At 42.9% G+C, this 11,280-nt stretch overlaps 1 protein-coding gene across 1 annotated transcript in view; it reads left to right on the top strand.

Moving 5' to 3' along the window:
• Positions 1-4,621: 4,621 nt before the first annotated feature.
• Positions 4,622-11,280, top strand: part of FERMT1 (FERM domain containing kindlin 1) — a 47,225-nt gene continuing 40,566 nt past the window's right edge. Inside the window, exons 1-3 of the mRNA XM_004697840.2 lie at positions 4,622-4,772; positions 7,153-7,386; positions 10,772-10,918. Of these exons, the coding sequence (XP_004697897.1) occupies positions 4,622-4,772; positions 7,153-7,386; positions 10,772-10,918 (532 nt within the window). The remainder of the gene's footprint in view (positions 4,773-7,152; positions 7,387-10,771; positions 10,919-11,280) is intronic.

Raw genomic sequence — 11,280 nt, 5'->3', positions numbered from 1 at the left:
GCCAAGCAAGTAACAACTTGTAGAGACGAGGAGTTCCCTGGAAAACGAAGGTGCGGAGAGATAGGAGAGGAATGTGGGGGAACCAGATTGTCTCATTCTCGCCTGAATTTCCTTGGAGAGAAATCACCATCTAATGGGGAAGTGTTTTGATCTCGCAGGCTGGGAAGAGAAAAGGTGTGAGGTCTGATTAGAAGTCCCCTTAAAAAAAACAGTCCTTTAAAAAAAAACAAAAAAACAGTAGTTTCTTTATGTACAGAAACACTTGAACGTAACTCAACCTCGAGTGGCAGCATTGTAGAAATTAGAAGCATCTTAAAGTGAAACTGTTGACTGCTGAGGTTTGGGTCTGACTATATATAAAGGAGGGGGTATTTTGAATGTCTTCTCATTAGGAATGGGGAGACCCGGCCCAGTGGGTTTCTGAGATGGCCAGTCTTCACAGTAGCACAAGGCCTCATGTCTCCCTTAGAGTGGCTGTTGGCTTTGAACTCCTTACTTTGCACTTAGCAACCTTAGAGTGGCTGGTGGCTTTGAACTCCTGACTTAACAGTTAGCAACCCAATATGTAACCACTGAGCCACCGGGACTCCTGTTGTTTGTTAACAGAGATGCAAAGTGAGGGCAACAGACAGTTTAGCGTCTGCGGTTTTAATGGTTTTAGATCACTTTACCCTGGCAAAATTATCATGGACGTGTCCAGTATGATGGTTAAGACTTCATAAGGAGCTATTTCTAAATTCCTGAGATTTATTCATACAGATAAATTCTGTCCTAGACGTGTTCTGCTGTGTAGTTACGTTGTGTATTTCAAGATTCTCTGGTGGTTAGAGTTTCAAATGAACATGAAGCTAGTAAGACGTTGGCTATTTGATTATTGTTTATGATTTAGAATAGTGGTCGATGTTTCTATAGCCCCCTGGCTTAATCCTGATACCGCAAGATTGGAGAGACATGATCCAGGGCCTGGAGCTACTTGTTCACTTAGCTGTTGCAAGCCCGAGTGTGAGCCACAGACTAGCAGAGCCTGAGGCTGGTGAAACTGCTGTCTCAGCCCCCACCCTAAGCGGACAGTCAGTCAGTCAGCGCCTGCATTTCAACAAAATCCCTTAGAGCAGTGGTTCTCAAGCTTCCTAAGGCCTCGACCCTTTCATACAGTTCCTCATGTGGTGGTGACCCCACAACCATAACATTATTTTCGTTGCTACTTCATCACTGTGATTTTGCTACTGTTATGAATTGGGCGATCCCTGTGAAAGGGTCATTCCACCCCCAAAGGGGTTGCGACCCACAGGTTGAGAACCGCATTTAACAACGTTGGTTCTTGGGAGGTAGCTCTGGGCAGACTTCATCTTCCCACTTCTCAGCAGCCAAACACATTATTTGTTTGCACCACCCAAGGACCCCAACATCGGCCTAGTGACAGCGTGGCTTTCTCATTATCCAACTTTACACCATCAAGTGAAAAAGAGTCATTATAATTATTTAAATGACTGGCCTAGATTTTAAATTTGAAAATACCCAGAAGAGGTATTGTCATTTGCCTTCTGTTTAAATGTAAGAAAGAGCTGATCTCGCAACCTTTGTTAAGTTCTGCCAACTGTGAATTCTGGTGTTTCTCTTACTCCTGACATATTTCATACTGCGTAGCTTTATACTACCTATAAAGTGCTCATGCTACGTAGTTCCTTTCATTCTAGCTCCTAGGGAGAATTATGGGCTGAAGTTCTCAGCCTGTGTGTACTTTGAAAAGTGGGTATTATATGCTTGCCAGTCCTGCTTTTAAGTCTCTGGTGAAAATTGCATCCAAAAACTTGACGCATTTATTTATCACCTGAGGTAGTTAGTTTATTGTGCCAACCTACACGTGCCAAGTTGGCAAAAGGTGGATTGAGGTAGTTAGTTTATTGTGCCAACCTGGCCAATAAACACATGTGGGGTTAATTGAAGGGCGGAGGGATAAGTGGCTTGGTGAGCCTCGCCTTTCTAGTTCTCGGGTCTCTTGCTTTGTAATGGTGGGACCAGGGTACAGATGCCTTAGCCAGTTCCCTGCTTCAGCTGGCAAGGCTCACTTCCTACAAGACATCCTCAAGGAGAAGCCGCATGGACCTGCCCTAATGCAGCCCTGGGTGCTGGAGCATCCGTGTTGAGGCCCCTGCCAGAGCTGAGATGCTTACACGTTCACTGACTCGGCTTTCCTCCTGCAGTCGGCGTCAGTCGGCGTCATTGGGTGTGTTTTGTGAGATGGAGGAGGACTTTGTGGATTGGTGTCGGACATATGGGTTAATGTTGGACTTGTGGGCTTGGGCAGCACTGGGTTGGGATGTTTTCTTAATGTGCATTTAACCTTTATATATGACTCTCTTATATATGAGTTTCTGTGGATTTGTTTCTCTAAAGTACCCAGACTAATACATCACCCCTTCTGTGATAGAAACCAGGACTCAGGTGTTTAAATGTCTGTGTCATGTCTTCACATGCATGTAAAAGCCAAACTCCATTGCCACTGAGTCCGCTCCAGCTCCCAGAGACCCTCTAGGACAGAGAGGACCTGCCCCACATGGTTTTTATTAACTGAAGCCAACCGCCTCTTCTTCCTCCCATGGAGCAGCTGGTGGGTTCACACTGCTAACCTCTTGATGAGGAAAAGCTAGTAAGAAAAAACAGCGCTTACATGACTGATATTGAATTTTCACTTCTTGAATTTTTGTACCAGAACATACCATCAGTATTTGTAGCAGAAATACAGCAACTCATGTGTATTAGAGAGAGACACACACAAGGATAGAGAATTTATTGATATCCTCTTAAAAATCAACCTTATTGAGGTTTAATATGCATGTAATAAAATTCAAAGAACTCTACTTTTTTTTTAGAACTCTACATTTTTAATTTGCATTTTAAAGTAGTTATATTTTAGTCAAGTAAAGTTGATTTGTTTTAAGGGAAGGCATATTTGATTACCAGGGTGCCTTTGCTTATTGCTAGAATAGTCCACAGAAGATGAGGGAAAGTAATACACGAAATGAAGACGATGCATTGAAGGGAAGCAGATCATGAATGTCTCATTCCGGGAAAGATCAAAATTAAGTCCATACATTTAACAGGGGTCCTCAAACTTTTTAAACAGGGGGCCAGTTCACTGTCCCTCAGATCATTGGAGGGCCGGACTATAGTTTTTTTAAAAAACTATGAACAAATTCCTATGCACACTGCACATATACTTTGAAGTAAAAAAACAAACGGGGCAAAAACACCCGGCGGGCAGGATAAATGTCCTCAGCGGGCCCCGTGTGGCCCGTGGGCCGTAGTTTGAGGACCCCTGATTTAGAAGGATGGAGACAGGTTTGAGGAATTCTTTTAATTTAAAGTTAAGATACTGAATTTAGTGACTTGGCACACTGGGAACCTGTGGAATTTTTTGAAGAGGAGGATAAACTGAAGAACATTTTTTCAAGATTTAACTTTTTTAACCGTTTTATTGGTATATAATTCATATATCATGCAATTCAATAGTTTGGTCATATCAAGAAGAGTTGTACAATCATCACCATGATCAGTTTCAGAGCATTTTCTTCATTGTACTCATCGTTATTAGCTGCCCACCCATGCCCGCCCCCAACCTCCCTTACCATATTCCCAGAGAACCATTAATCTGTTGTTACTGCCTCTATAGATTTACTTACCCTGGATTTCATATACAAAATAACAGTTTAAAATAAGCAAACAAAAATTACAAAGTAAAAGAGATCAAAACTGGAATAGAAAGGAAAGCTGAAAATCTTAAAAACTAGAACAAATTTTAAAAGATTATTAGGGAGATCTAATGATAGGGTGCTAAACTTTAACCTAACTGCATCTGCAACAATTCGCTTTCCAACGGATTCTGCATGTTAGTCAGGCTGTTCACATCCCTGGTCCATGGTTAGAAGCGGTTCACCAGGGGCTTACTCCAACTGTAGTTCCCCTTCCCTATTTTTTTAACTTAAACAACTTTTAAATGGACAACAATGATAAGATATTACATTTTGACTTAAGTACATGTGTCCTAATGGAGTTTATGATGCTCTCTGTGTGGTAACAGGACTATTCACATCCCTCAACTATAATCAGTAGGGATTCACCAGAGGCTTAATCCATTTGTGGAATCTGCAAAAGGATTTTGGGCTAACTGTCATCCAGAACCTTCCGCAAACCAGGTGTTCAAAAATTAAGCTCTGCTACCAGTCCTTCCTTTAGATGTGGTTTACATATATTAGTTATAATTTCTGGATCACACAGGCTAGTGTGCTTCTTCCATGTGGACTTAGTTTATGCCTTGCTTAGATGGCTGCTTGTTTGAAAACAAGCGTTTAAGCCCCCAGACACTATTCTTTCTGATCATCAGGTACCATCTAGTTTCTTCATCACACTTTGCTACAGCACCCGCATCATCAGTGATCTCTTCATGCGGATCAGCATCAAGCAGGGCCATGCCATAAGAACAAATTGTTCTTTGATTTGGGATAGAGTGAAGTGCAAAGGGCAAGTTTGAGATGCACAGTTTCTCCAGTTCGTTTCCTTACTTACATCCCTGTCTACGTCTATCTGGTCCTTCTTTCTGCAGGCACCTGCATTTACCACGATGCTGTCATCCGGTGACGCTGCGTCTGCTTCCTGGGAGCTTGAGGTCCGCATCGATCATCCAAATGAAGAGGAGCAGAGAGTCGTCACCCTGAGGGTATCTGGAGACCTGCATATTGGGGGAGTGATGCTCAAATTAGTAGAACAGATCAGTAAGTTCATCCTCCTTTCTGTCCCCTACATTTGACTGCCCCCCTGCTCCATCACCACCAACTCAGAGATCTGGATTTTTCTATCCATCTGAAAGGAGTTTATGTCATTTCCTGGACAACATGACTTTCATATTGTCTTCAAACTTTGTTCATATTCAAGAGTAGGTCTCTAATGTTCCCTCTCTCACACACACAAAATTGTATTGATTCTGAGAGCAAGCCCCCCAAGAGAAAGAAGAGAAATATCAGAGCCTGTAAAAGCCTCCACCGAATAGACTGCTGTTGCAAAACCTTCAGTGAGTGTTGGCAAATTATTAAAGCTTGCCAGTGGGCATGATACTCTGCATTGGACTGTGTCTCCCAAAAATATTTATCACCTTAACTCTCTGCCGTTGAGTCAATGGCAGCTCATAACAATGTGGGTTTCTAAGGCTAGAAATCGTGTGGGTTTTTTTTACTAGAACTCTTTACAGGAGTACAAAACCCCATCTTTCTCTCATGAGTGGTTGGTGGTTTTGAACTGCTGACCTGGCAGCATATCCACTATGCTACCAGGATGCCTGTGCATCCCCTTAAAGAAGTTCAAACTCAAACTCATTGCCATCAAGTCAAAGCTGACTCATACATAGCACCGCTGTAAGAAAATGTAGAACTGCCCCTGTGAGTTTCCAAGAGTGTAACTCGTTATGGACTAGAAAGCCCCGTCTTGCTCCCTCAGAGCAGCTGGTGGTTTCAAACGAGGGAACTTGCAGATCACAACCCAAAGTGTAAGCACTATGGCACCTATAATTCACATCTTTTGGCGATCACATACACACCTCTGTCTGATATACAGGCATACCTTGACAACTTAAGAAAATCCTTAACAACATCAACCTTCTCCCCATTTATCATGATGTTACCGATTGGCCCAATTGTAAGGATTTGGGTCTTCTATACGTTGAGTTGTAATTCACACTGAATTCTGTGATCCTTGATCTTCATCAGCAAGTGTTTCAGGTCCTCCTCACATTCAGCAAGCGAGGATTGTGTCATCTGCAAATCTCAAGTTGTTAATGAGCCTTCCTCCAATCCTGATGCCACACTCTTCTTCATATATTCCAGCCTCTTTAATGACTTGCTCAGCATAAAGGTTTAATAAGTAGGTAGGAGGATACAACCCTGTCGCACACCTTTCCTGATTTTAAACCATGTTCTATTCACATAGCTGCCTCTTGATCCGTGTACAAATTCTGCAGGAGCACAATTAAGTGTTCTGGAATTCCCATTCTTCTCAAGGTTATTTATGGTTTGTTATGATCCACACAGTTGAATGTGTTGACATTGCCAATAAAACACAAGTAAACACCTTTCTGGTATCCTGGGCTTTCAGCCAAGGTCCACCTGACATCCGCAATGATATTCCTTCTTCCACATCATCTTCTGAATCTGGCCTGACTTCTAGCAGTTTCCTGTCAATGTCTTGCGGCAACCATTGGTGGATGATCTTGGGCAAAATGTTACTTACAGGTGATATCAGTGATACTGTTCTATGGTTTAAGCATTCTGTTGGGTCACCTGTCTTTGGAATGGGCACAAATACGAATCTCTTCCAGTAGGTTAGCTACGTAGCTGCCTTCGAAATGTCCTGGAGAGACAAGGGAGTAAAACCAGTGCTTCATCAGCTTGTTGAGACATTGCAGTTGGCATCGCATCAGTTCCTGGAGCCTTGTTTTTGGCTCATGCTCTCAATGCCGCGTGAACATCTTCCTTCAGCTCCATGGTCTTGCTCATGTGCTACCTCCTGAAATGATGGAATGTCGATTAGTTCTTTTTGCTACAGCAAGGATGCTGCAGCATTAAAAAAATCAGTCAGCACAATTCGCCACATAAATTAAACAAAAGAGAAGACTCACAGGATATGCATTTGATAAAATCCAACACCCTTTCCTGATTAAAAAAAAACTTTCAGCAAAATAGGAGTAGCATGAGAATTCCTCAATGTAATTAGGAGACCTCACGGTTCCACTCTACGCCCATGGTGTTGCCATGACTCCGGCTTGGCCAGTAGCAATTAGGTGGAGCCATGAAAGGAGATGGAAGGGAAAAGATGAGTTGTTGCAATTTCACATGCAATGAAATTGATTGTGCTGTGCTTGGCTCTCTCTTCCAAAACACCAAACGCACTGCCACTGAGTCAATGCTGACTCGCAGAAAAACACCAGAGTGTCCAAGACTGTAACTATTTACAGGAGTAGAAAACCCAAGTGTTTCTCCCTCGGAGCTACGGGGCGTTTCAAACCGCCATCCAGGCGAATCGCAGCCCAACCCGTAACCAAGACACCCTCACGGCTCCTTGCCGATGTCCTCGTCTACTTCATTATGTTTTCCGTTTTCGCAGACATAGCCCGAGACTGGTCAGACTTTGCTCTCTGGTGGGAACAGAAGCACTGCTGGCTGTTGAAGACCCACTGGACCCTGGACAAATGTGGGGTCCAGGCAGACGCCAAGCTCCTCTTCACCCCGCAGCATAAAGCGCTTCGCCTCCGACTGCCAAACGTGAGGACCGTGAGATTGCGGGTCAGCTTCTCGGCGGTCGTTTTCAAAGCTGTCAGTGACATCTGCAAAACGCTGAGTGAGTACCCCGGAGGTGCCCCTGTCCCACTGAAGCTGCCAGCAAAGGATTATGGGGAAATGGTGTGTGTGCTCTGCCCACCTCAACCCGATGGCGTCAGAGAACCCTGCCCTAAGTATTTAGGAAGCATACTTTTCAATCCTTGATGTATTCATCTTTAAATGAGGTCACGCCAAAAGAAATATTATTGGAATCCATCAGGATTGCTTCCACAAGGCCCAAAATTCCTTCAAACGAGATTTCTAATTGAAATAGAAAAACCCACAAAGGTTACTTCCCCTCCCTGCTCCAGAGTAATCATTTCTCTTAGCGATGCTAAGATCCTTATCATGCTTAAGACAAATACATTGAGTTCCACTAAATTATTCATCCCATACAGGCCCCGCGCCCTATGACGTGTGAGGTAACGGTGCTGCCGTGTCTTGGCTGCTCGCTGACACCATGACTTCAGGAAATAGCTCCGTCCACCACTATCATTTTTAGTTTCTTTAAAGCAGAAACGTAGACTTTGGGTTGAAATCCTACTATTGTGGGCTGATGCCCCAAAGTTTAACAGTCATTAGGGACCAAATGGATCGACCCACTTGTTCTCTGTAGAGACTGGCGTAAAGGAAAACCGTGAATCATAAAGGTGCTCCTTTTTTAAAGTTTTTAAAGTGTGCAGGTGTAGTCCTTGGTGCCAAGGCCATAGTTTATCATTCAAACACAGAATAGCTGATATGAGTGGCTATCTATCTTCCCAGGTAAATTACAGACTTCATTCAGTTATGCAATGCATATTTACTATGTGGCCGCCACTCGGATGAGACGAGGAATACATTAGCAATAAAAATAACCCCAAACCCCTCCCCTCCTGGAACTTACATTTTCGTAGGCAGAGACAAACCATAGACAATACATGTAATCAATAAGGAAAGCACGTACTCTGATGTTTCACATTCACTTAATGATTATTAAAATGGTTTTCTTTCTCAAAGGCAAAAGAAGGAAGTGCATGGTGTTATGAGGAGATAGGTGGTAGACGTGAAAAGGACAAAGTGCAGTAGAGGAAGGCTTGGGAATGGTGGTGTTGGGTAGCAAGGACCAATAAGGCATTGAGGGAGGTGGGCATTGAAACCATTTCCTGAGTGCATTTGGATTCATAACACTCAGGACAATGCCTGGCACACACGAAACCAAGTCCACACCAAACCCATCGCCATCCACTTGGCTCCTAAATCGCAGAGACCCGATGTAGGATTCCCAAGACTATTAACCCTGATAGAGACAGAGAGCCTCCACTTTCTCCCACAGAGAGACTGGTGGGTTTGAACTGCCAGCCTTGCAGTTAGCAGTCCAACACTTAACCTGGCAGGGCCACCAGGGCTGCTTGGCACACACTAATTACTATAGGCCTGTTTGTTGACTGAACTAGTGGACTATAAAATATACCTTGGACAAGTGTCCCGGATACTTGGTGTTCCAGGGACAAGCCAAGGACACTTTGTCATCAGTAATACTCTAACGAGGACTTGAAAACAAAAGCCGAGGATTAAATAATTGTGTGCCCCTTGTGCTGCAGTGGAATGGAAGCGTGCATCAGAACTAGACCTTGAACTTGCTGTTTTGAAAGAAATCGAAGCCCTCAGGTGTTCTTCTCTCTTCCTGCCTAGTGTCCTAAAGGTCTCAAGTTGACATTTCTAAACATTGCTTTTTATAGCTAATCAACTGAAGCTAATTCAAAGTTAACCATATAATGGTTTTACTTTCGAAGAAAAGAAAAGGCCACAAACCTTTGGGCTTGGAGAGAAAGATGTTGTTTGGTATTGTTTTGTGATGTGTTTTGTTTTGTTTTTACTGCTTCCACTGGAAATTTTGCTTCATCGCCAGGTTTGGTGTATAAATAATGCATCTGGGCGGGTCACAGATGCATGCTGCGACCTGACTATCAGACGTCCTTGGTGACTGGGGAGCAAATCAAACTCAGTATGTAGGATGAGAAAAGAGAAAGACCTCATGGAATTGGTGCATTGACACCAGCAAAGCTGCCCAGAGACCCTGAAACATCCAAATTCTGTGGTTTTAACTGGGATCAAGGCCACACAGCATGTTGCCTAGCTATCAGGAGTTCTGATTGGCAATTGTAAACATATTTAGTTGTTGAGGGAAATGAGGTTGCTCTTAATTTGTGTGCTTGAGGAGTAGGGCATGAGCTAAGGATCCAGCACACATAGTTTATTCAGGAGGAGAAGCCAAGAAATATTGGGGGTGAAGAAGGAAGAAAAGGCCACCAATAGAGTGTGTCACCAACATAGGCACATGGTGGGCACATTGAGACCTCTGGAAGACACACCTCAGAGCCATCCCACCAGAGATGCAAGGGAGTTTAGGTGTTTAAACACCAGTTTTCGTCAGTCACTGAGAGCTGCTCTTGGGGTGCATAAATTCCCTAAACTTGGGGCCTGTTGCACGCATGAGTGGGCAGTCATGTTCGGGGTAAGATTAAGTGCTCAGAAAGAAAGGTTCATGTTAGTTGGACCTGTGTGCCCAAAATGGTGAGGACCAAAAAGAGATGGACAAAGGGAGGAAGTTGGCACCTGGGCAATGTGTAAGAGAAAGTCTTTCAGATTTTGTGGTCCTTGAAGAAAAAGAGAGGGAGGACCCTTGGTTATTTAACAAAACCCAAACCAGTCACTATTAAGTAGAATCTAACTTGTGGCAACCTATGGTGTCCTCGTGGAACTGTGCTCTGTATGTTTTCAATGGGCTGATATTTGGGCAGTAGATTGCTAGACCTTCCTTGGCTTTCTTCTGAGGTGCCTCTGGGTGGATTCGAACCACCAACTTTACTGTTAACTGCAATACCCAGGAAACTCCTTCATTGCTTAGAAAACTTTTCTTTTTAATGACAAGAAATCAGTGATGGTGAAGAAATAGGAAAATCAAAGTGCTGATGGTGATGGAAGTGATGAGCACACGGAGGAATTACACCATTGTCTTGAGTTTTGCTCTTTTCAAAGTGAGTTGAAAAACAAGCACAAGTAGAAAGAAAATGTTTTGGAAATGATGATAGCAGCATATATACAACTGTGCTTGATACAATGGATGTATGGATTATTATAAGAGCTTTCAGAGCCCTCAATAAAATGATTTATTAAAATGAAAAAGAAAAACAAACTACACATTTTTTTTTCAAACTATACATTTTACTAGACTAACTCTCCCCCCACTTTTTGACACATACCCCCAACTGATAGCCCACTTGGGGAATCTCTTTTCCCCACCTAGTTCTTCAAAAATGATGCAGTTTAGTTCCAATTACTTCTCAAGAACCTTCTAAGGGTTCCAAGTTCATTCAATTATTTTAAACCTTAGAAGAAATTTTTCTTCTTTTATTTCTTTTTAGATATTAGACGATCAGAAGAACTTTCCTTGTTAAAACCTCCTGGTGATTATTTTAAAAAGAAGAAGAAGAAAGACAAAACTAATAAAGAGCCCATCATTGAAGATATTTTAAACCTAGAGAGTTCTCCAACAATATTAGGTCCCCCAGGTAAGAATCCTGACAGGTGCTTTGTTACTTTAGTTTATTGCTGTTGAATTTCTTAAAACCCAAGAATAATGTGTTCACCCTCTTCCTCTCATTCTCTCTCCCCTCCTCGCTTTCTCCCTCCCTCAAACAAAGAAGGAAGACTAAAGTTGCAGGATTACTCTGATGAGAAAAATATATATAAGATAGAATAATAATTTATAAATTATTAAGGGTTCATGGGGGAGGGGGGAGGGGGAAAGGAGGGGGAGGGGAAAAAGGGAAAATGAGCTGATTCCGGGAACCCAAGAGGAAAGCGAATTTTGGGAATGATGAAGGCAACAAATGTATAGGTGTGCTTTACACAATTGATCTACGTATTGTGA

This window comes from Echinops telfairi, unplaced genomic scaffold, assembly GCF_000313985.2.
Source record: "Echinops telfairi isolate 266 unplaced genomic scaffold, ASM31398v2 ScPeMD7_5592;HRSCAF=6446, whole genome shotgun sequence".
NCBI lineage: Eukaryota > Metazoa > Chordata > Mammalia > Afrosoricida > Tenrecidae > Echinops > Echinops telfairi.
The sequence above is the reverse complement of the archived record's forward strand: the minus strand, read 5'-3'. Positions and strand labels throughout refer to the sequence as shown.